A 24,995-nucleotide genomic window follows, 5' to 3' on the forward strand; every position below is an offset into this window, starting at 1 on the left:
GAGGAAGGGTCCGGTGGGGCGGGGTGAGGGGCTGGGGCCATGAGACCCCGAGTGACCTGGCGCCTGCCCCATCCCCCAGCCTGCACCTGCACCTACGAGGGCAGGACCTATGACTACAACGATGTCATCTACAACACCACCGATGGACTAGGTGGCTGTTTAACTGCCATCTGTGGAAACAACGGAACAATCATCCGGAGGGCCGTGGAATGTCCCGGAACCCTGTCCACGACACCATTCACCTTCACCACCACCTCGGCCCTGCCCCCCATGACAGGTGAGGCCCACCTGGGTGGCGAGGAAAGACCAGCATGCACTCAGAGCAGGTGGCCCAGGTGCGAGGGGCCCACGACCCCTAACACGCTGTGCGTCTCCAGGGGCTCCCCAGGAAGTCTTAGCACAATGACTGGCGGGGCTCCCCTTAGGGGGACAAAAAACCTTCCCAGACTCTGCCCTGTCCCTCAGAGTGGCCCGTGCCAGCCGCTGGCTCCATCATGACTGGCTGCCAGGCCCAGTCCCTCACCTAAACAAGGCTTGGGGCAGGCTTTGGGGTGCCCCTGACCCCATAGAGGCATGGAAGCCAGCCCTGGGCAATGGGTACCTCTCACCCCCTCCTCCTCAGGAGGCAAGAGCCAGAGGAGGCTGAACAGGGGCCCTTCTCCCGCCCCTCTCACGCAGGCTCAGCCCCCGCCCTGTCTACCGTGTGTGTCCGCGAGGTCTGCCACTGGTCTGCCTGGTATGACGGGGACCGCCCAGAGCCCAGCATGGGAGGTGGAGACTTCGAAACATTTGCCAACCTGAGGAACAGAGGATATCAGGTTTGCCAGGCTCCAGCCGACATTGAGTGCAGGGCACAGCGGTTCCCCTCCAGGTCCCTGGAGGTGCTGGGCCAGAAGGTGGACTGTGACCGGACGCAGGGGCTGACATGTCTCAACAGCGAGCAGAGCCCCTCGCTCTGCCACAACTATGAGCTGCGCGTTCTGTGCTGTGACTACGTGCCCTGCAACCCCACCCCAGTCCCGGGCACCAGCCCCTCCCCCTCCCCCAGTGCCACCACCCAGCCCGGGGCCACCACGGAGCCCACTGTGCCTTCCACCGCCACTGGGACAGCACCCCTCACATCCTGGCCCACACCCACCCAGACCACAGTAACCACAGAAACCACCCTGCAGGCCACGCCGGGTTCCCAGTCCACAGCTGCCCTCACCTCACAGACCAGGTCTGTCTCGCCCATGGCAACGGTCACCAGCCTGGTCACCAGCCCCCTAGCCCCGAGCACCACCTGTCGGCCCCGATGTCAGTGGACAGTGTGGTTTGACGAAGATTACCCCAAGTCTGAAGAAGCTGGGGGGGACATCGAGTCGTATGATAAAATCAGGGCTGCCGGAGGGGACATCTGTGAGCAGCCGCAAGACATACAGTGTGAGGCTGAGAACTTCCCCAACCAGACCCTGGAGGAGGTGGGCCAGCGTGCACACTGTGACCTCGGCTTTGGCCTGGTGTGCAGGAACCAGGAGCAGGCGGGCCTGTTCAAGATGTGCTACAACTACCGGATCCGCATGCTCTGCTGCAGCACCGACCACTGCCAGGGAAGCACCAGCACCACGACGCCAGCCACAGAGCAGGGGACAGCCACCACGGCCACCCCACCCCTCTCCTCAACGCCATCACCCAGGAGTCGCCCACAGGTGACCTGGACTTCCCCAGCCAGCACCACAGCAGGATCCACCCCCTCAAGAGGATCAACAATCCCCAGCCACACGGAAACCTTTGTTACAGCTACCACGGGAAGCCTCACGGCTTCTCCAGTCTCCACAGGACCCGCCATCCCAGGGGGAACCACGTCAGTCCTTCCAACTCACACGACCGTGCCAGGGACCATTGGCAGTACTGGCACTCCAGGCATCTCACAGCTGCCCACACCGGCCCCAGTAACAAAGCAAACCTCCACAGCTCACCTGCAAACAGGAGTACCGACAGGCACAGCCAGCACCTTCTCCAAAGGGCCTCTGACCACCAGCCTGCTGCTGACAACACGCACGAGCTGGCCGTCCACCAGCCACGTGGAGACCAGCGCACCCAGGTCAGAGATGCCACCAGGCACCTCGACCAAGGCCACCACCAGCCAGGGTGCAACGCTGTGTCAACCCCGGTGCGAGTGGACAGAATGGTTTGACGTGGACTTTCCAATCTCAGGGGTTGCAGGAGGAGACATGGAGACCTTCGAAAACATCAGAGCTGCTGGGGGCAAGATGTGCTGGGACCCACAGAAGATCGAGTGCCGGGCAGAGAACTACCCCGAGGTGAGCATCGACCAGATCGGGCAGGTGGTGAACTGCAGCCTGGACACGGGGCTGGTGTGCAGGAACGAGGACCAAACCGGGAGGTTCAACATGTGCTTCAACTACAACGTGCGCGTGCTCTGCTGCGACGACTACAGCCTCTGCCCCAGCGCCACCACGCCCCCACCCAGACCCCGCACCACGGCCACCACCCAACAACCCCAGCAGAGCCTCACCTCACCCAGGACCGCCAAGAGCCTCTCCATCCCCACCACTCAGACAGGCACCCTCTCCAGGGCCACCGAGAGGGTCTCCATCCCCACCACCCACACAGGCCACACCCTCTCTGGGACCACCAAGAGCATCTCCATCCACAGCCCCTCTACATCCACAGCCACCATCACCAGCCTCTTCCACACCTCAGGGCAGCCCACCTCTGGGACCCCAACAACATCCCTGAGGTCTGCCTCAACCAGCGCCCTCCACACAGTCCCCCTGCTGACCTCTCGCATTCGCTCGACCCCAGCATCCTCCAGCACCAGGCCCACCTTGGCAACCACCCTCTCCTCCAGCCCCCCAAAGCCCAGCACCAGAACGTCCGCCTGGACCCCGTCCCCCAGCTCAGGCTGCAGGCCACGGTGTGCTTGGACAGACTGGTTCGATGAGGACTACCCCACCCCTGGCCCCAACGGCGGGGACTTTGAGACCTACACGGTCATCCGCGCGGCTGGCCATGCCTTCTGTGATCACCCGCAGGACATAGAGTGCCGTGCCGAGAAGGCACCGGACCAGCCCCTGGAGGCACTGGGGCAGGTTGTCCAGTGCAACGTGAGCTTCGGGCTAGTCTGCAGGAACCGTGACCAGCCCAGGTCCCTGCCCTACTGTCTCAACTTCCACGTGCGCCTGCTATGCTGTGAAAACTACAGCCACTGCGCCACCTCGCCCGCCGCCACCACAGGAGGCACAGCAGCCCCCTCCGCCACACTAGAGACCACCCAAACCACACTACAGCAGACCACCAGGGCTACGTTGCCCTCAACCACCACACCCAAGACAGCCCCCTCATCCACCCTCGAGATAACCCACACCCCAGGGCTGACCAACACGGCCACCTCGCCCATGACCACAATATTGAAAACAATCCCCTTGTCAACACTGGAGACCACGCAAACCACACTAGGGCTGACCTCCAGGACGATGTCACCAACTACAACCAGAACGACAGCAACCCTCTACTCCACACAGGAGACCACCCATACCCCATCAGAGCTGGCCCACAGGACCACCTCACTCACCACCACCGCAGGAGCCAAAACAGCCCCCTCCTCCAGCCCAGAGACCACCCAAACCACACCAGGGCTGACCTCCAGGACCACCTCACCTGCTACCAAGAGCACCACAGCTGCCCCCTCCTCCACCCCAGAGACCACCAAAATCACACCAGGGCAGACCACCAGGACCACCTCACCTGCTACCACCAGGACAACAGCAGCCTCCTCCTCCACGCCAGAGACCACCCAAAGCACACGAGGGCTAACTTCCAGGACCACCTCATCTACTACCACCAGTTCCACAGCAGCCCCCGCCTCCACGCCAGAGACCACCCAAAACACACCAGGGCTTACGTCCAGGACCACCTCATCTACTACCACCAGTTCCACAGCAGCCCCCTCCTCCACCCCAGAGACCACCAAAACCACACCAGGGCTTACGTCCAGGACCACCTCACCTGCTACCACAAGTACCACAGCAGCCCGCTCCTCCACGCCAGTGACCACCCAAACCACACCAGGGCTGACCTCCAGGAACACCTCACCTGCTACCACGAGCACCACAGCAGCCCCCTCCTCGACACCAGAGACCACACAAACCACACCAGGGCTGACCTCCAGGACCACCTCAACTTCTACCACCAGCACCACAGCAGCCCCCTCCTCCACTCCAGAGACCACCCAAAGCACACCAGGGCTGACCTCCAGGACCACCACACCTGCGACCACCAGCTCCACAGCTGCCCCCTCCTCCAGTCCAGAGACCACCCAAACCACACCAGGGCAGACCACAAGGACCACCTCACCTGCTACCACCAGCACCAGAGCAGCCCCCTCCTCCAGTCCAGAGACAACCCCAACCACACCAGGGCTTACATCCAGGACCACCTCACCTGCTACCACGAGCACCACAGCAGCCCCCTCCTCTAAACCAGAGACCACCCAAACCACACCAGGGCTGACCTCCAGGACCACCACACCTGCGACCACCAGCTCCACAGCAGCCCCCTCCTCCAGTCCAGAGACCACCCAAACCACACCAGCCCTGACGTCCAGGACCACCTCACCCACTATCAGCAGCACCACAGTAGTCCCCTCCTCCAATCCAGAGACCACCCAAACCACACCAGGGCTGACCTCCAGGACCACCTCACATGCTACCACAAGTACCACAGCAGCCCCCTCCTACACTCCAGAGACCACCCAAACCACACCAGGGCTTACGTCCAGGACCACCTCACCTGCTACCACGAGCACCAGAGCAGCCCCCTCCTCCAGTCCAGAGACCACCCAAACCACACCAGGGCTGACATCCAGGACCACCTCACCTGCTACCATCAGCACCACAGCAGCCCCCTCCTCCAGTCCAGAGACCACCCAAACCACACCAGGGCTGACCTCCAGGACGACCTCACCTGCTACCACGAGCACCACAGCAGCCCCCTCCTCCACGCCAGAGACCACCAAAACCACACCAGCGCTTACCTCCAGGACCACCTCACCTGCTACCATGAGCACCACAGCAGCCCCCTCCTCCACGCCAGAGACCACCCAAACCACACCAGGGCTAACCTCCAGGACCACCTCATCTGCTACCAAGAGCACGAGAGCAGCCCCCTCCTCCACGCCAGAGACCACCCAAACCACACCAGTGCTTACCTCCAGGACCACTTCGCCCTCTACCACCAGCTCCACAGTAATCTCGACCTCTACCGTGGAGACCACCCAAATCACAGCACGGCAGAGAAACAGAACTACCTTACCCTCCACCATGGCAGAGACCACCCAAACCACAGCAGGGCTTACCTCCAGGACCACCTCACTCACCACCACCTCAGGATCCACAACTGCCCCCTCCTCCACACCAGAGACCACCCAAACCACACCAGGGCTGACCACCAGAACCGCCTCACCTGCTTCCACCAGCACCACAGCAGCCCCCTCCTCCACGCCAGAGACCACCCAAACCACACCAGGGCTGACCACCAGGACTACCTCCCCTGCTACCACCAGCACGACAGCAGCCCCCTCCTCCATTACAGAGACCACCCAAACCACACCAGGGCTGACCACCAGGACCACCTCACCTGCTACCTCCAGCACCACAGCAGCCCCCTCCTCCACCCCAGAGACCACCCAAACCACACCAGGGCTTACCTCCAGGACCACCTCACCTGCTACCACAAGTACCACAGCAGCCCCCTCCTCCACTCCAGAGACCACCCAAACCACACCAGGGCTGACCTCCAGGACCACCTCACATGCTACCACCAGCACCACAGCAGCCCCCACCTCCACTCCAGAGACCACTCAGACCACACCAGCCCTGACCACCAGGACCACCTCAACTGCTACCACCAGCCCTACAGCAGCCCCCTCCTCCACGCCAGAGACCACCCAAACCACACCAGGGCTGACCTCCAGGACCACCTCACCCACTACCAACAGCACCACAGCAGCCCTTTCTACCACACCAGAGACCACCCAAACCACACCAGGGCTGACCTCGCGGACTACTTCACCCACTACCACCAGCACCACAGCAGCCCCCTCCTCCACGCCAGAGACCACCCAAACCACAGCAGGGCTTACCTCCAGGACCACCTCACTCACCACCACCTCAGGATCCACAACTGCCCCCTCCTCCACACCAGAGACCACCCAAACCACACCAGGGCTGACCACCAGAACCACCTCACCTTCTATCACCAGCACCACAGCAGCCCCCTCCTCCACACCAGAGGCCACCCAAACCACACCAGGGCTGACCACCAGGACTACCTCCCCTGCTACCACCAGCACGACAGCAGCCCCCTCCTCCATTACAGAGACCACCCAAACCACACCAGGGCTGACCACCAGGACCACCTCACCTGCTACCTCCAGCACCACAGCAGCCCCCTCCTCCACCCCAGAGACCACCCAAACCACACCAGGGCTGACCTCCAGGACCACCTCACATGCTACCACCAGCACCACAGCAGCCCCCACCTCCACTCCAGAGACCACTCAGACCACACCAGCCCTGACCACCAGGACCACCTCACCTGCTACCACCAGCACTACAGCAGCCCCCTCCTCCACGCCAGGGACCACCCAAACCACACCAGGGCTGACCTCCAGGACCACTTCACTTGCTACCACCAGCACCACAACATCCACCCCCACCTCGCCAGAGACCACCCAAACCTCACCAGGGCTGACCTCCAGGACCACCTCACCCACTACCAACAGCACCACAGCAGCCCCCTCTACCACACCAGAGACCACCCAAACCACACCAGGGCTGACCTCGCGGACTACTTCACCCACTACCACCAGCACCACAGCAGCCCCCTCCTCCACGCCAGAGACCACCCAAACCACACCAGGGCTGACCACCAGGACCACCTCACCTGCTACCACCAGCACCACAGCAGCCCCCTCCTCCAGTCCAGAGACCACCCAATCCACACCAGGGCTGACCTCCAGGACCACCTCACCCACTAACAGCAGCACCACAACAGCCCCCTCCTCCACACCAGAGACCACCCAAACCACACCAGGGCTGACCTCCAGGACCACCTCACCTGCTACCACCAGCACCACAGCAGCCCCCTCCTCCAGTCCAGAGACCACCCAATCCACACCAGGGCTGACCACCAGGACCACCTCACCTGCTACCACCAGCACCACAGCAGCCCCCTCCTCCATGCCAGAGACCACCCAAACCACACCAGTGCTTACCTCCAGGACCACTTCGCCCTCTACCACCAGCTCTACAGTAATCTCGACCTCTACCGTGGAGACCACCCAAATCACAGCACGGCAGAGAAACAGAACTACCTTACCCTCCACCATGGCAGAGACCACCCAAACCACAGCAGGGCTTACCTCCAGGACCACCTCACCTGCTACCTCTAGCACCACAACTGCCCCCTCCTCCACACCAGAGACCACCCAAACCACACCAGGGCTGACCTCCAGAACCACCTCACCTGCTACCACAAACACCACAGCAGCCCCCTCCTCCACGCCAGAGACCACCCAAACCACACCAGGGCTGACCTCCAGGACCACCTCCCCAACTATCAGCAGCACCACAGTAGCCCCCTCCTCCAATCCAGAGACCACCCAAACCACACCAGGGCTGACATCCAGGACCACCTCACCTGCTACCACGAGCACCACAGCAGAACCCTCCTCCACGCCAGAGACCACCCAAACCACACCAGGGCTGCCCTCCAGGACCACCTCACCTGCTACCACCAGCACCACAGCAGCCCCCTCCACCAGTCCAGAGACCACCCAAACCACACCAGGGCTTACGTCCAGGACCACCTCATCTGCTACCACGAGCACCAGAGCAGCCCCCTCCTCCAGTCCAGAGACCACCCATACCTCAGCAGGGCTGACCTCCAGGACCACCTCACCTGTTACCACCAGCACCACAACTGCCCCCTCCTCCAGTCCAGAGACCACCCAAACCTCAGCAGGGCTGACCTCCAGGACCACCTCACATGCTACCACCAGCACCACAGCAGCCCCCACCTCCACGCAGGAGACCACCCAAACCCCAGCAGGGCTGACCTCCAGGACCACCTCACATGCTACCACCAGCACAACAGCAGCCCCCTCCTCCAGTCCAGAGACCACCCAAACCTCCACAAGGCTGACATCCAGGACCACCTCACCTGCTACCACTAGCACCACAGCAGCCCCCTCCTCCACTCCAGAGACCAACCAAACCTCTGCAAGTCTGACATCCAGGACCACCTCACCTGCTACCACCAGCACCACAGCAGCCCCCTCCTCCACACCAGAGAACACCCAAACCTCAGCAACGCTGACATCCAGGACCACCTCACCTGCTACCACCAGAACCACAGCAGCCCCCTCCTCCACTGCAGAAACCACCCTAACCACACTAGGGCTGACATCCAGGACCACCTCACCTGCTACCACTAGCACCACAGCAGCCCCCTCCTCCACTGCAGAGACCACCCAAACCACACCAGGGCTGACCTCCAGGACCTCCTCACCTGCTACCACTAGCACCACAGCAGCCCCTTCCTCCACTGCAGAGACCACCCAAACCCCAGCAGGGCTGACCTCCAGGACCACCTCACCTGCTACCACCAGCACCACAGCAGCCCCCTCCTCCACTGCAGAGACCACCCAAACCACACCAGGGCTGACCTCCAGGACCTCCTCACCTGCTACCACCAGCACCACAGCAGCTCCCTCCTCCAGTCCAGAGACCACCCAAATGTCAGCAAGGCTGACCTCCAGTACTACCTCACCTGCTACCACCAGCACCACAGCAGCCCCATCCTCCACTCCAGAGACCACCCAAACCACACCAGGGCTTACCTCCAGGACCACCTCATCTGCTACCACGAGCACCACAGCAGCCCCCTCCTCCAGTCCAGAGACCACCCAAACCACACCAGGGCTAACCTCCAGGACCACCTCACTCACTACTACCAGCCCCACAGCAGCCTCCTCCTCCAGTCTAGAGACCACCCAAACCTCAGCAGGGCTGACCTCCAGGACCACCTCACCTGCTACCACGAGCACCACAGCAGTCCCCTCCTCCATGCCACAGACCACCCAAAGCACACCAGGGCAGACCTCCAGGACCACCTCACTCACTACTACCAGCCCCACAGCAGCCTCCTCCTCCAGTCTAGAGACCACCCAAACCTCAGCAAGGCTGACCTCCAGGACCACCTCACCTGCTACCACCAGCACCACAGCAGCCCCCTCCTCCACTGCAGAGACCACCCAAACCACACCAGGGCTGACCTCCAGGACCACCTCACCTGTTACCACCAGCACCACAGCAGCCCCCTCCTCCAGTCCAGAGACCACCCAAACCTCAGCAGGGCTGACCCCCAGGACCACCTCACCTGCTACCACCAGCACCACAGCAGCCCCCTCCTCCACGCCAGAGACCACCCAAACCTCAGCAAGGCTGACATCCAGGACCACCTCACCTGCCACCACCAGCTCCACAGCAGCCCCCTCCTCCAGTCCAGAGACCACCCAAACCTCAGCAGCGCTGACCCCCAGGATCACCTCATCTGCTACCACCAGCACCACAGCAGCCCCCACCTCCAGTCCAGAGACCACCCAAACCTCAGCAAGGCTGACCTCCAGGACCACCTCACCTGCTACCACCAGCACCACAGCAGCCCCCTCCTCCACTCCAGAGACCACCCAAACCACACCAGGGCTTACCTCCAGGATCACCTCATCTGCTACCACGAGCACCAGAGCAGCCCCCTCCTCCAGTCCAGAGACCACCCAAACCACACCAGGGCTAACCTCCAGGACCACCTCACTCACTACTACCAGCACCACAGCAGCCCCCTCCTCCAGTCTAGAGACCACCCAAACCTCAGCAGGGCTGACCTCCAGGACCACCTCACCCGCTACCACAAGCACCACAGCAGTCCCCTCCTCCACGCCACAGACCACCCAAAGCACACCAGGGCAGACCTCCAGGACCACCTCACCTGCTACCACCAGCACCACAGCAACCCCCTCCTCCACACCAGAGACCACCCAAAGCACACTAGGGCTGACCTCCAGGACCACCTCACCTGCTACCACCAGCACCACAGCAGCCTCCTCCTCCAGTCCAGAGACCACCCAAACCACACCAGGGCTGACCTCCAGGACCACCTCACCTGCTACCACCAGCACCACAGCAGCCCCCTCCTCCAGTCCAGAGACCACCCAAACCACACCAGGGCATACCTCCAGGACCACCTCACCTGCTACCACGAGCACCACAGCAGCCCCCTCCTCCAGTCCAGAGACCACCCAAACCTCAGCAAGGCTGACCTCCAGGACTACCTCACTCACCACCACCAGCACCACAGCAGCCCCCTCCTCCATACCAGAGACCACCCAAACAACACCAGGGCTGACCTCCAGGACCACCTCACTCACCACCACCTCAGGATCCACAACAGCCCGCTCTTCCACCCCAGAGACCACCCAAACCTCATCAAGGCTGAGCACCTTGACCACCTTACCTGCTACCTCCAGCACCACAGCAGCCCCCTCCTCCACGCTAGAGACCACCCAAAGCACACCAGGGCTGACCTCCAGGACCACCTCACCTGCTACCATCAGCACCACAGCAGCCCCCTCCTCCACTCCAGAGACCACCCAAACCACACCAGGGCTGACATCCAGGAACACCTCACCCACTACCACCAGCACCACAGCAGCCCCCTCCTCCATGCCAGAGACCACCCAAACCACACCAGGGCTGACCTCCAGGACCACCTCACCTGCTACCACCAGCACCACAGCAGCCCCCTCCTACAGTCCAGAGACCACCCAAACCACACCAGGGCTGACCTCCAGGACCACCTCACCTGCTACCACAAGTACCACAGCAGCCCCCTCCTCCACGCCAGAGACCACCCAAACCTCACCAGGGCTGACCTCCAGGACCACTTCGCCCTCTGCCACCAGCTCCACAGTAATCTCGACCTCTACCGTGGAGACCACCCAAATCACAGCGCGGCAGAGAAACAGATCTACCTTACGCTCCACCATGGCAGAGACCACCCAAACCCCACCAGGGCTTACCTCCAGGACCACCTCACTCACCACCACCTCAGGATCCACAACTGCCCCCTCCTCCACACCAGAGACCACCCAAACCACAACAGGGCTGACCACCAGAACCGCCTCACCTGCTTCCACCAGCACCACAGCAGCCCCCTCCTCCACGCCAGAGACCACCCAAACCACAACAGGGCTGACCACCAGGACCACCTCACCTGCTTCCACCAGCACCACAGCAGCCCCCTCCTCCACGCCAGAGACCACCCAAACCACACCAGGGCTGACCTCCAGGACCACCTCACCCACTACCACCAGCACCAGAGCAGCCCCCTCCTCCACGCCAGAGACCACCCAAACCACACCAGGGATGACCTCCAGGACCACCTCACCTGCTTCCACCAGCACCACAGCAGCCCCCTCCTACAGTCCAGAGACCACCCAAACCACACCAGGGCTAACATCCAGGACCACCTCACCTGCTACCTCCAGCACCACAGCAGCCCCCTCCTCCAGTCCAGAGACCGCCCAAACCTCAGCAGGGCTTACCTCCAGGATCACCTCACCTGCTACCACGAACACCACAGCAGCCCCCTCCTCCACGCCAGAGACCACCCAAACGTCACCAGGGCTGACCTCCAGCGTCACGTCGCCCATGGCCACTGGCTTCACCGCGGCCTCCACCCTGGAAATCACGCTCAGCCCTTCGGTTGCCCCCAGCCGGCTGCCGGCCTCTAGCGTGTCCACTGCCGTCACCTCAGGCCTCAGCACCCGTGGGGCCAGCTCCTCTTCCAGCCCGCCCTTCTCCCCGACCCCCTGCTTCTGCCAGGCCTTTGGGCAGCTTTTCTCACCCGGTAAGTGGAGGCCACTGCTGTGTCCTTCCCCATGTACAATGTTAACCTGGGTCTCTCTGCCTGGAGCACTCACGGGTCTGTCCCCGATGGCCTCGCTCAGTCCACTGCCACCTCTGGGCTCTGCCCTGTGACAGCAGCCCTCCTGCCCCCACTGCTGCCTGTGCTGTCCCTGGGGCTCGGGCTTCCCAGGCCGCTGGCGTGTGGCCCGGCCCTCCTATGGTCTCCTCCTGTGCAGGTGAGGTCGTCTACAACAAGACCGATGGAGCCGGCTGCCACTTCTATGCCATCTGCAACCAGCACTGTGACGTCGACCGCTTTCAGGGCGCCTGCCCCACCTCCTCACCCCCAGTGTCTTCCTCCTCCCCTCCCCCGCCCTCCCCTCCCCCTGGCTGCGATAACGCCATCCCTCCACGCCAGGTGGGCCCCGCTTCTCCTTCCACCTCCCCCTGTGGTGCGCATGGGATCTGAGTCTGGCTCAGCATGGGAGGACACCCCCCCACAGCCAGGCTCTTGCAGCTCAGGGCAGTGGGGCCTCAGGGTGCTGGCAGGGCTGGGGAGGGTGGCTAAGGCGCAGTACCTTGTGAGCCAGCCTAGGTGAGCACCAGCACCTTCCCTACCCAGGTGAATGAGTCCTGGATCCTGGAGAACTGCACAGTGGCCAGGTGCGAGGGCGACAACCACGTTGTCCTGCTGGAGCCGAAGCCGGTGGCCAACGTCACCTGCGTGAACAAGCACCTGCCCGTCAAAGTATGGAACCAGAGCCAGCCCTGCGATGTCCACTACGAATGCACGTGTGAGTGGGCGTGCGTCACCACACTGGCCGAGCGGGGCGGGGGCGGAGTGTCTGGGAGATTAGTCTGTGTCACTTCGGAGAACAGCCCCAGCCATGCAGGCCTCGACGGAGCGTGTCAGGTCGCGCTGAGGGCAGGCACCAAGTCCTGGAACACAGACGCGGTACAGGGCAGCGAGGCAAAGGCCAGTGCTCCGAGCTCACCTGCATGCCAGACTCCGGGGGTCTCTGAGGCCAGGGAAAGTTCCAGATGGAGGTCGGAGCTCAGAGGTGCTCTTTTCCTGGGGATCCGCATGGTCAACTTCCATCACTGGGCATGCAGGATGCTGTGTGGGAGCCCCAGGGGGTTGGGCTTCCTATCACCCCACTGTCCACGTCTGGTCTGCTGTGACAAACAGCTACACGCTGGTCATTGCCACAACAGATTTCATTCCCTCACGGTCCTGGAGGCCAGGGTGGGCAGGGCACATTCCCCACGGAGGCTCTGGGGAGGACCCTTGCTGACTCTTCCAGTTTTGGGGGCTCCAGACATCACTTGGCTTGTGGCTGCATCCCTCTGATCTCTGCCACTGTCTTCATGTGGCTGTCTCCTCTGTGTGTCTATGTCTCTCTGCTGTCACTTATAAGGACACTGGTCACTCGAGTTAGGGCCCACCCAGGTAACCTGGGATTCTCTCATTTCAAGACCCTTCACTTAATCACATCTGCAAAGGCTCTTTTTCCAAATAAGGTCACATTCACAGGTCCATTCAGCCCATCACACCCATTTGATAGACGAGGTCACTGAGACCCCAGGGCCTGAGGGGCTCCCCTGAGGAGACATTACACTGTGCTGGGAGCAGGAGCCGAGGAGGGGGTGGGCCGCAGTCTGTGCCTCCAGTGGTCCCTGCCAGCCTGTCTGTGTCCCCAGGCTCCTGCAGCGGGTGGGGGGGCTCCCACTACTCCACCTTTGATGGCACCTCGTACTCCTTCCTGGACAACTGCACCTACGTGCTGATGAGAGAAATCCACCCTCGCCACGGGGACCTGACCATCCACCTGGACAACCACTACTGTGGGGCCTCCCCCGCCACCGCCAGCTGCCCCCGTGCCATCAGCATCGACTACGAGTCCATGGAGATCGTCCTCACCACCACCACCGTCGAGGGGAAGGAGGACAGTCTGGTGAGAGCGGGTGGGCCCCGTGTTGGCCCCCAGAAGGCTGATCTGCAAACACAGGTTGGCCCAGGTGTGGCCAGCGGCGGCCAGATGCCCCGGCAACATAGGAGGTGCCCAAGGCAGAACACGCCCCATGGACCCAGAGACGAAAGGAGACACCAGGCCCCAAGGGGAAGACCCGAGCTTTGGGGGGGGGGGCGTGCAGGAGGGTCCCCGCCGCCCCAATGCTGTCCGCCCTGCCCCCTGGTTATGAGTTCCCCTGGACATCCCCAGATCCTATTCGACCAAGTGCGGGTGAGCGGGGGCTTCAGCAAGAACGGTGTGAGCGTGTCCGTGACCGGGGCCACCACGATGCACGTCGACATCCCCACCCTCGGCGTGAGCATCACCTTCAATGGGCACAACTTCCAGGTCCAGCTGTCCTACAGCCTCTTCAGCAACAACACGGAGGGCCAGTGCGGTGCGTGCGGCACAGCCCTGGCCCCAGCTCCACCCCCAGCCCCACCCCTGCCGGTTGTCACCTGCCGCGCCTCCTCACGCCGCCTCCCTGAAGCCAGAGCTGCCTCTTGGCCTCAATAAATGGTGGCTTAGAACTGAGTGACCGCGAGAGAAGTCTGGGCAGGGCAACCAGGAACAGCTCCTTGCATTCAGCCCTGTGGTGACTCCCACCCCTGACTCCGCAGGCACCTGCACTAATAACCAGCAGGATGACTGCCGCCGGCCAGACGGCACCATGGCCCCGACCTGCAAGGACATGGCCATGTCCTGGCTGGTCTCCGAAAGCAGCAAGGAGGGCTGCGGAGCCCCAACTGGTGCACCCCCAACTGCCAGCCCGCAGCCCTCGGTACCCAGCACGCCCACCTCCACCCCATGCCCCCCCTCGCCTCTCTGCGAGCTCATGCTCAGCCAGTAAGTCCTGCACTGCAGATGGGGCAGCCCTGGGGTGGCTCTGCTGGGCACCAGCTCCCAGCGTTGACTGCCCTGTGCCCTCAGGGTCTTTGCCGAGTGCCACAGCCTCATCCCGCCAGACCCATACTTTACCACCTGTGCCAGTGACAGCTGCCAGGCCGGCCACCCCAAGGTGCCCTGCCAGAGCCTGGAGGCCTATGCAGCACTCTGTCGTGCCAGGGGCATGTGTCCCGACTGGCGGAATGCCACCAGCGGGCTGTGCGGTGAGTCCAGGGCTGCCTGGGACTGCACCTCCTCAGCCTGACACCTGTCTGACACCTGTCTCTGTGCCCACAGATCTCCCCTGCCCTCCCACCAAGGTGTACAAGCCCTGCGGCCCCATGCAGCCTGCAGCCTGTGACTCCAGGTGAGCGCAGACCATGGCAGGGACGGCGGGGACAACAGGGATGGCGGGGACAGCAGGGTCAGTGGGGACAGGACCTCGGGCCTCCCAGACCTGCCAGAAGGGTCTGGGAGGAGCCAGAAAGAGGCTCGAGGATGGTCAGGGCTCTGAGCCCCAGATCTCTGGTGTGCCCTTCCCAACCCCAGGACTCACTGGAAAACACCCATGGCTCGTGTACTCCTCACAAAGCAGAGCCTGGGGGCGCCCATCCCCACCCAACCCCAGCCCCAGCATCCCCCTGCCCTCCTCCCTTGACTGCCCATCTCGGGGTCACACAGGGGACAGTGCAAGGAGCTCTCCTGCTGCCTGGGCCCCAGGTCAGCTCCTCCTGCCTTACAGGACCCAGAGCCCACCGGTGGAGGGGCTGGCAGAGGGCTGCTTCTGCCCTGCAGACCAAATCCTCTTCAACGCGCACACGGACATCTGCGTGCCTGCGTGCCGTAAGCTGTGTCCACCCCACAGCAGGGACATGTCCCCCCGGGTCCCTGAGTCATGCACACGCAGAGTGGGGAGGGGGCGCTGGGTGGAAAGGCCCTGGCCGGCCCACCCTCTCTTGCGTGGTCAAGTGCCCATGCCATCTCGGGGCATGCCCCGCAACCCCAGATGATCTCCAGCCTGGTAGAATGGCCTGCGGCACGATATGGCCACGGTGTGGTCCTGAGCCCTGCAGAGCCCTATGGTCTCCTGAAGCCACATCGGAGTGGTTCCATCCCTGTGTCCCCACGTGGACCTGGAACATGCCCCTCTCCTGAGCCTCTACTGCTCACTGCTGGGGTGGCCGAGGCCTTGGCACAAGCTGGACCGTGGCACCCTGACCCAAACCAAGCCACGTGGCTCGAGTTCTCTACAGACTTCCATTCCCAGAGGGGAGAAAGAAGCCTGGTCTGGGGAGGAGCGGGTGGGTGGCCAGCCTGAGAGCACGGTCCGGTGGCCTGAGGCCTCCGCCTACCAGGCCTCAACCCCCAGCACCCTCAGTGACTCTTTTCCCCCTTTTCTTCCAGCCTGTGTGGGACCGGATGGGTTTCCCAAATTCGTGAGTGCTTCTGCCCCCTCCTGTCCCCAGCCTTCCCCTTTCTCGAGCTGCATAGGGAGGGACCACCCCCATCTCAGGTGGCCAGCACTGCCCGGCAGCCCCGTCGTGGGACTGGTGTGGGGCCCCTGGGTCCTTCCTGTCACTATTGTTCTGGGCTGCTCCAGAGAGGGTGGCCTGGAGATTGGGGGGGCGGACAGATGCTGAGGGCCAGCCACGCCGAAGGCTGATGCAGCCGGGGAGGCGGGACCCCGTCCTGGGCCCGCGGGGACTCCGACTCGGTCTTTTCCAGCCCGGAGAGCAGTGGGTCAGCAACTGCCAGGCCTGTGTGTGTGACGAGGGCTCAGTGTCCGTGCAGTGCGCGCCGGTGCCGTGTGAGGACTGGGGCCAGCCCACGCCGTGCAGCCAGGCCGGCTTCATGAACGTGACCAGGCCCCGGGCTGACAACCCCTGCTGCCCCGAGACACTGTGCGGTGAGCGCCCGCTGAGCAGAGGTGCCAGGTGGGCAGGGAGTGGGGTGGGGCGGAGCCAGCAACCACCAGGGGCCAAGGAGGAGCTGGTGGGCACGGGAGGGACGAGGAGGCCGCAGTGTCCCAGCCTGACGTCAGCTGGACCCCTCAGGTGGAGCGGCCTTTAAGTGCCTCATTTTTCCACCTAAAAATGAGACTGGTGACCTCTGACCTGCCCAGGTATAGCCGGGGACTTGGGGAGGTGAGAGTGAGAGGCTTGGAGAGAACCCGGGAGGGCCACGAAAGCGGGCAGCCCCCACCACTTATGCTGGGAACTGGCACCCACAGAAGGGGTGAGGCTGTGAACCACGGGGCTGGGAGGGTGGGGGCTCCCCTGACATTACCCACCACTCCGACAGTCTGCAACACGACCACCTGCCCCCAGAGCCTGCCCAAGTGTGAGCCGGGGGAGGAGCTGACCCGTACCCAGGAGGAGGGCGACTGCTGCCCCACCTTTGGCTGCCGTGAGTGGGGCTGGGGGCTGACAGGGCCGGCAGGGTGCAGGGTCAGAGACACCCAAGCATCTGCTCCCTGCTGCCCATCATGCACTCAGCCCCCTTCCCTTTCAGGACCTAAGCTGTGCACATACAACGGCACCGCCTACGGGGTAAGGGCTCAGCACCTAGGCGGGGCGGGCAGCCGAGGGAACCCATGGCCCTCTGAGCCCCACTCTGAGCTTCAACATTCCTGCTACAAGGGCAGATAAGTGGAAGGGCTCTGGGCCCTTTAGTGCTGGGGGGTACCTTCTGCCAGGAGCCATGGAAAGCCGCGCGCCCCTCACCTGCTGCCTGAGCGTTCAGCGGCAGGGTCTGCCAGGGTCCCCCCACTGCTCCAGTCTGTGCCCAGCCTGGAGCACATCCATACCCATTAGAAGAAGAAAGAAACAGCCCCTGTGGGCCCCACCTGGGCACGGGGAGGGGTCCTGGCCTTGGCATCCCACCCGGTGCCCGTGGTGTCTCCGCATTCACTGCAGGTCGGTGCGACTTTCCCAGGGGTCATCCCGTGCCACACGTGCACCTGCCTGTCCGAGGACACCCAGAACCTAACCGTGCGGTGTGAGAAGGATGCCTGCACCACCACCTGCCCCCAGGTGAGCCCACAGCTGGGCAGCCCCGAGTCACTGCCACCTTGGGCCCCGGGAGGGTTCTCCAGCTAAGCCTTTGCTTGCTTTTTCCCAAGTGAGGGGTGTGAAGCAGGAGGATGGCTGGGGGGTGGGGACGGGACCCACAGGCTGCTGAGGACAGAAAGGCAGGAGTAGACAGCCAAGTGCTGAAAGCCCAGGGAGGCTAAGCCGGGACATCGGGCAGGGGCACGGCTTCAGCCGGCACTGCTAAGCAGACCACCGGGCCGCAGCAGTGTGGACGGGGGCAGGCTGGGCTGGGTGCGGGCTGCAGGAGCAGGGTGGGGACTTGACGGTGCATCCTGCCCCCCTAAAGGGCTTCCAGTACTCAAGGGTGGCCGGGCAGTGCTGCGGGGAGTGCGTGCAGACCGCCTGCCTCACGCCGGACGGCCAGCTTGTCCAGGTAAGAGGAGGGGGCACATGGGTGCCGCCTCGGTCCCCTGCCCGGGAGACCCTCACCCCATGGGGGCTCAGCCCAGCAGATAATACCCACCCTGCCTCCATTCTCCGCTTGCATTTCAGCCCAACGAAACCTGGGTCAACAGCCTCGTGGACAACTGCACCGAGTACCGCTGCAAGGCTGAGAACCGTCGCCCCCTGCTGACCCCTCAGCCCGCGCCCTGCCCTGACGTGTCCAGCTGTAGGGTGTGTGCCCGCGAGGCCCGGCCCAGCCCCCGAGGCCCTGCCCCTGCCTAGGAGGCCCTGCCCACAGTCCAGAAGACCCCGCCCCTGCCCCACACTCTGGGAGGCCCCGCCCACAGCCCACCCCCTTCCTTGGCCCTGCAGGGGATCCTCAGGAAAACCGGCTGCTGCTACTCCTGTGAGGAAGAGGGTAAGTCGAGGCTGCCTTCCTACCCCAGCCCTCTGGCCCGTCCAGTCTCCGCCCATTGGGTTCTTCTCTCTGGGCAGCGTGGAATCCCCACCCCCAGACCCCACCCTTCCTCGCAGGAGGGAGACAGGGAGGGGTGGTCCTGCAGAGGTCCGCTGCACCAGGTTCCCAGCCTCAGGGAGTGAGGGTCCAGCAGGGCTCTGCATCCGCCTCTCCTCTGCGCAGACTCCTGTCGAGTCCACATCAATACAACCGTCCTGCGGCACCAGGACTGCGTGACCGAAGTCAACATCACCTCCTGTGAGGGCTCCTGCCCCGGATCGTCCAAGTGAGTGGGCTCTTCACTTTCTCCCGAGTGCGAGGGCAGAGCCAGTGTCCATCCCCAGCCACCCAGTGCCCCACCCCAGGAAGGAGGGAAGGGGCTCCCCAGCAGGACCCCCTCACTCCAGGTCCATCTGCAGAAGCCTAAGGCTGCTCTCTCAGCCAGGCCAGGGGCAAGCTGCCCCGAGCCACGCAGGACGGAGCATCTCTGCTGCAGACCCATGTCCAGAGGCCTGAGAGGCAGTGTCCCCTGGGGAGGGCAGGCAGAATCACAGCCTTCCATGGACCGCAGACAGCCTGGGCTGTGGCCAGCTGTAAGCAGCGGTGGCCAGGAGAGACAGGAGGAAAGGCCAGGGGCTGGTTCAAGGGCCCAGGGGAGGTTCTCCAGGGAAGCGGTCTGCCCAGGGGCAGCCAGATTGGAGGAGCAGATTGGGGGAAGATAGCCACAGAAGGCCACGGAAGACAGGGTTCAAAGGACCCTGAACTCCAGAGAGCTGCCCCAGCACAGGAGGATCAGACAGCAAGCACAGGGGCCTCTGTGGACAGATGGGGACAGACATCTCAAGACCTCAGGAGTCACGTGGCTGATGAGAGAAGCCATTGGGGCTGACGTGGCCAGTCCTGAGGGCAAGCCCTGTGCCTGCAGGTACTCTATGGAGGCCCAGGCCATGCAGCACCTGTGCACCTGCTGCCAGGAGACGAAGGCCCATGAGGAGACAGTGACCCTGCAGTGTCCTGATGGCACCAACATCCTGCACACCTATACCCATGTGGACGCGTGTGGCTGCACCCCATCCTGCTTGCCCTCGTCCACAGCTCCCACGGACACCCCTGTCTCCTCAGTCTAGGGGCCACTGCTGTCCAACGATGTCCCGCCCACCCCCCAAGCCCTCTCCACCTGGAACAGATGCAGCACCCAACCACGCACACCTTAGGTGGGCCTCCTCCACGGAGCCCACACTAACCTGCCGTGGCTCCCACTGCCTCTGCACACCCTCCATCTGCCACTCAGTGAAACCGGCACCCTGGGGGCTGATGGGCTGGTGAGGATTGGCTTGAGGAGGGCGCCTGGCAGGGTCTTGCCCTAGGAGGCACCCCACCCCTGCCACCAGCCTGTTTTGGCCACCTGCCCAGCATCACCTGCAACACTCCCCACCCTGGCCTCGCCCCCTTCCTGGTGTCATTGGGGCGCCCTGGAGCTCACTGATCATCTGCCAGTACACTGCTTCCCACTGAGGGCCGTGTGTCCCCCGCCACACCACAGAGCCCCCGTAGAGCACGGACTCCCTCTTGGCCACCGCCATCGGCCAAGAGCAGACAGGCACCTGTCCAGGCAAGGTCAGCTGCCACCACAGAGCTGCATCAGGCAAGATGGCTGCCTGCCCATATCTGGACCCAGTGGCATGTTGCAAGGGGACCTGAGGGCTGAGGTCACGATGGCTGAAGGGTGGGATGGAGAGGGGTCGGCACCCCAAAGCAGCCCCTTTGCTCACCCAGCCCTGATTTTGCAAATAAACCCTGAGCATTGCCTGTTTCCTGTCCTGATGTCTTTTCCTGCCAGCTGTGTCCCCTGGGCTCTCCCTTTCCTATGGGACAGCTGCCTGGGGCCCCACAGGCTACACAACAGTCCTGGGGAGTGATGCTGGACCCAGCAGGGACTGAGGGGCCAGAGAGCTTCTCGGAGGGACAGGCGGGGGTTGGGGAAGGAGCTGCTTGGTCATGAAACAGCCCGTGAGCACTCACAGTGTCAGTTTGGGGCTATTGCCCAGGAGCCAGGGGTCAGCCCAGGACTCAGAAATGTCCCCAGCTGATTTCAACATGGGATTATATGAAGAAAACTGGCTCACACAGACACAGTGGAGGAGCAAAAACAGGTAACCCAGACCCAGGTGCGGGAGCAGCTGCCCACGGGGGCAGGGTGCACACAGGAGGGGTGCACAGGGGGGCAGGGTGGCACGGGGGCAGGGAGCACACAGGAAGGGGTGCACACAGGTGAGGATGCACACGGGAGAAGGGGTGCACATGGAAATGGGTGAACATGGGAAGAGGAGTACACGTGGCAATGGGAGTGCACACAGCAACGGGTATACTCGTGGGAGGGGGGTGCACTTGGGAAGGGGGGCGTGCACTGGAAGGGGGTGCACACGGGATGAGGGGTGCACCTGGGTGGGGGCCGCACAAGGCTGCTGGGACCCCTAGGCAGCTCGGGCAGTGCTGGGACCCCGAGGGCACTTGTCATAAGTCACCTTGCTGATCATGTGGCCTCTTTCCTGACTCCGCCTGGGAAGCGCATCCCACACACAGGGCAGGGGTCTAGGCCTGTGGGAGTGGGCTTAGCAGCTGTGGGGTGTGGCGGGCAGTAAAGGGGCCACTGCTCGCACCGGCCAGGGAAGCCTCTGGGGTGAGCTGTGGGTCCTCCTCGGGCCCTGCACACCACACGACCTGTCCTCTGCTCCACAAGGGGAGTCCCAGCTTCTGGAGACTCAGCAAGGGGGCTTGGGCTCTCTCTTGTGGCCAGTGCTGGTACCCTCATGCTGCCCCCACCCCACAGCACCCACACCACCTCACTGAGCTGCAACTGTGGGCGCACCCGGGCACAGCCCGCTTCCCACTGGCAACCTGGGGCTGATGCCGTCCAGTGACCAACGGGGCAAGGGTCTCCATGCACCTCAGGGCCTCACGAGCCCCCTTTGTCTGGCACTTCCGCTGGCGCCAGGAGGGCAGCCCACCAGCCAGGTGCTCGGTTGTGTCAGTGGAGGCCATGGGCCTCACGCCCACTGCGGCCCTTCGTGGGCCCTCGTCTCACTACTGTCCTGCCCTTGGTGCTGGGGTGCCAGCTTTGTCCCCTTCTCTCCTGGGACCTCGGCTTGGGATGATTGGCCTCAGTCTCCACCCATGTGGAGACCACGAACTACATGCACGGGGGAGGACAACAGCCGCTGCCTCCACTCTTGGATGATGTGACACATGTGGAGAGTCCCGCAGAGCTGATGCAAAAGCCCCTGCAAACAACCGCAGAGTCCAGAAGGGGGCAGACACGGGCCAGCGAGCAGAGCCCGGTAGCCTTGACCTACCCCGAGGACAACCACAGAGAAGAGAGAGTGGGCTAAAAAGCCCACGCGAAACAGCGACACGACCAAGCAAAGCCGGGCACAGGAGTGATGGGAACGGACCCACGGCCACGCGAGGACAGACTTCAGGGGAAAGGCGGAACTGCTCTGGGGGGCTCCGTGTCGCACAGATGCTGACCCCCCAGGTTAATTTATAAATTATTTCCAATAAAAATACCGTCACCTTTTTTTCTAGAGCCGAACAAACACCATCAAAAGTCCCTTTGTAAGTCCCAACAAGAATAGCCAGAAAAACGCCAGAAAGAAAAGCGAACTGCTGGACCAGCCCTGCCAGACACTGAAACACAAAGTGATCAGGTAGTCGGGACAGACTGAGCAACGAACAGAAAAGATCAGTACGCCTGCTGCAGACGGACTTGAGTGTGTGACAGAGGCAGGTTCGGGCATAACTGGAAATCTGGAAAATGACAAACGTGGACCCATCCTTCATACCATGGATCAATAATTTAAATGCAAAAGAAAAAGAAATTAACATATGTAAGCACTAGGAGAAAATATGGATAAATTCCTTTAGAGCCAGCAAGTGAAAAAAAAAAACTTTCTACATTATAAATAAAAATCCAGAAACCATAAGGGAAAAGATTAATGAATCTGACAACATGAAAAGACAAAGGACGGACTGGAGAAGGCACGTGCAGCTTGAATCGCAGGCAGAGCCACCATCTCCGGAAGGGAGAGCGCAGCCGGAAGCAGACAAGGAAAGGCCACCCCGCAGGAAGCACAGTGGGGACCCCAACAGGCTATCCACAAGGAGCGGGAAGCGAGAGCCCTTCAAACATATGAAACGTGCTCAATCTTGCTCCTAATTGGAGAAATTCAAATTACAGCTATGCCAAGAAGGCCCTCGTATGGAGAGGGCGACTTGGCTGGGGGCAAAGATTCAGGGAGACCTGCAAAATCACAGGTGCATCTGCGGCAGGAGCCCTGCGTCCAGGCTCTGCCCCAGAGATGCACGACAGCTTCAGTCACAGCAACCCCGAGATGCCCCAGCGTCTGGGAAGGCACACACAGGGCATGAGGCCACGGTGTCAGGAAGACGTCCCCGGACAGCACAGAGAGGGCTCTGGACCCTCCTTTGAATTAAGTGCGCTGGGTGCTGGGCACTGCCGTGCACACTGAGTGCCCTCTTTATCCAGGAGGGGAGGACCCAGATGCCTGCTGGGCACTTCGCTACCGCCAGACATCAGCACACCAGGGGGCGAGTCAAGCACAAGTGGAGACGGCCTCCAACAGCGACAGGGGACACCCTGGGAGTCGCGAGAGGTGGGGAGATGTGACCTCTGAATTCATCTTGTTCTGCATTGACTTTGAACCACAAAATATTTTACATAATACAAAGCAAAATCAAACATTAAAAATCAGAAAATACTAGAAACTTGAAACCAAAATGAAGCTCATGCACCTGTGTTCCCAAGTGCTCAGCGGAGGCACAGAGAACTGCTGCAGAGGACTCCAGCGCAGAGGCCAGCCGGACGCCACTCCAGGAACCCATGCATGTGCACGGGGGGACCTGAGGAACCGCCATGCCCTTGGCCCCCACACTCCTGCACCACGCACAGCCCGGCTGTGGGCGCTCTTCTGAGGGCTCGTACCTGGGACTTTCTCGGGGGGGCTGCACCCCATGTGCAGAGAGCTGGAAGTGCCTGGAATTTCCTCCCGGGGGAGGCCTCAGCAAGGACTCCCTCACCTGATCTGTGAGCCAAGACAAACCCTTCATGGTCTGGCTGGGCAGGCCCTCCCCTGAGTCACACCTCTCCTTGCTTCTCCTGGGAGAACCAGGGCCCTGGCACCAGAGTCTGCTTCTGGGGAGCATGACCCAAGACCCCTGGTACCAGGAATGGTCCCAGAAGGTGGCCACCAGTGACAGATTCTGGATGGGACCTTCCCCAGCCAGATGGCATCAGGGCCTCCCGGCATGCTGTCACTGTGATGAGCTGTGGTGGGCGCGGACAAGGGGCGCTGCTGATGTAGCCTCCCCGGTGGCCCCTGACAGCTCATGGCTGCACCCCTCTGCCATGTGGGAGAGAGAGAAGGCAGGCTCTGAGGTGTCAACTGCACCTGCAGGCCTGGTGAGAAAGTCAGAGGCCTCCTGGCAGTTCAGACCTTGCTGAACATGAGGTCAGCACCTCACCCCGAGAGTGCGGGAGGTGAGGAAGGGCGCCGCGTGGCCTCGGGGGTCCCTCTGCTAGTGCCAGGCCCTGACACTTGGATGGGACATCTGTAGATAGCCTTGAAAACACAAATTCCCCAAACCCACGCGGCCCCTGATGTGGCCCCATCCCTTGCTTAAACTGGTGGAAGGAGGCTCCTCAAAGCAGGCGCATGCGGGGGGCTGCGAGCCCCTCCAGTCTGCCCCCACCCGCCCCTGCCCGTGGTGCAGTAACAGAGGTCAAAGCCCAGCACAGACCAGCCGAAGGGGGGACACTCACTGAGTGCCCTGGCTGGGTGGGCAGCTGGACAGGGCTTGGTCAGGGCGTTTGCTGATACAGGAGCAAGTGTGCTCAGGGCTGGTGCTGCCGGGCTGGCTCCTGGAAGCTCGGAACGGAGGTCCCGTGAAGTGGAGACCCTAGAAGCAGCCTGGTAATGGCTGAGGACTGAGTTCCTCAACAGGGCCCAGGGGACACTGCCCACAAAGGCAGTGAGGGGAGGGGTCCTGCATTGCTGGAACCCTGGCAGCAGCTGTCTTCTGTAAGACGGATTGCAGCACTGCCATGTTGGGTGCCCATGATGAGCAGCAAGGTCAGGACAGCAGCCGGGCCTGGCCAGCAGGTCTTAGACCACGG

At 62.6% G+C, this 24,995-nt stretch overlaps 1 protein-coding gene across 1 annotated transcript in view; it reads left to right on the plus strand.

Moving 5' to 3' along the window:
- MUC5B (mucin 5B, oligomeric mucus/gel-forming) overlaps positions 1-19,929 on the plus strand; it is a 37,946-nt gene extending 18,017 nt beyond the window's left edge. The window contains exons 30-53 of the mRNA XM_063095203.1: positions 80-277; positions 685-4,632; positions 4,729-7,334; positions 7,401-9,481; positions 9,521-11,051; positions 11,118-11,973; positions 12,209-12,390; positions 12,595-12,766; positions 13,674-13,927; positions 14,195-14,381; positions 14,605-14,830; positions 14,915-15,093; positions 15,167-15,236; positions 15,612-15,712; positions 16,274-16,305; positions 16,595-16,775; positions 17,171-17,275; positions 17,381-17,418; positions 17,785-17,901; positions 18,248-18,334; positions 18,454-18,576; positions 18,718-18,763; positions 18,986-19,088; positions 19,728-19,929. Coding sequence (XP_062951273.1) covers positions 80-277; positions 685-4,632; positions 4,729-7,334; positions 7,401-9,481; positions 9,521-11,051; positions 11,118-11,973; positions 12,209-12,390; positions 12,595-12,766; positions 13,674-13,927; positions 14,195-14,381; positions 14,605-14,830; positions 14,915-15,093; positions 15,167-15,236; positions 15,612-15,712; positions 16,274-16,305; positions 16,595-16,775; positions 17,171-17,275; positions 17,381-17,418; positions 17,785-17,901; positions 18,248-18,334; positions 18,454-18,576; positions 18,718-18,763; positions 18,986-19,088; positions 19,728-19,929 — 13,625 coding nt within the window. The remainder of the gene's footprint in view (positions 1-79; positions 278-684; positions 4,633-4,728; positions 7,335-7,400; positions 9,482-9,520; positions 11,052-11,117; positions 11,974-12,208; positions 12,391-12,594; positions 12,767-13,673; positions 13,928-14,194; positions 14,382-14,604; positions 14,831-14,914; positions 15,094-15,166; positions 15,237-15,611; positions 15,713-16,273; positions 16,306-16,594; positions 16,776-17,170; positions 17,276-17,380; positions 17,419-17,784; positions 17,902-18,247; positions 18,335-18,453; positions 18,577-18,717; positions 18,764-18,985; positions 19,089-19,727) is intronic.
- Positions 19,930-24,995: the final 5,066 nt, after the last annotated feature.

This window comes from Cynocephalus volans, chromosome 4 (assembly GCF_027409185.1).
Source record: "Cynocephalus volans isolate mCynVol1 chromosome 4, mCynVol1.pri, whole genome shotgun sequence".
In the NCBI taxonomy this organism is placed as follows: Eukaryota; Metazoa; Chordata; class Mammalia; order Dermoptera; family Cynocephalidae; genus Cynocephalus; species Cynocephalus volans.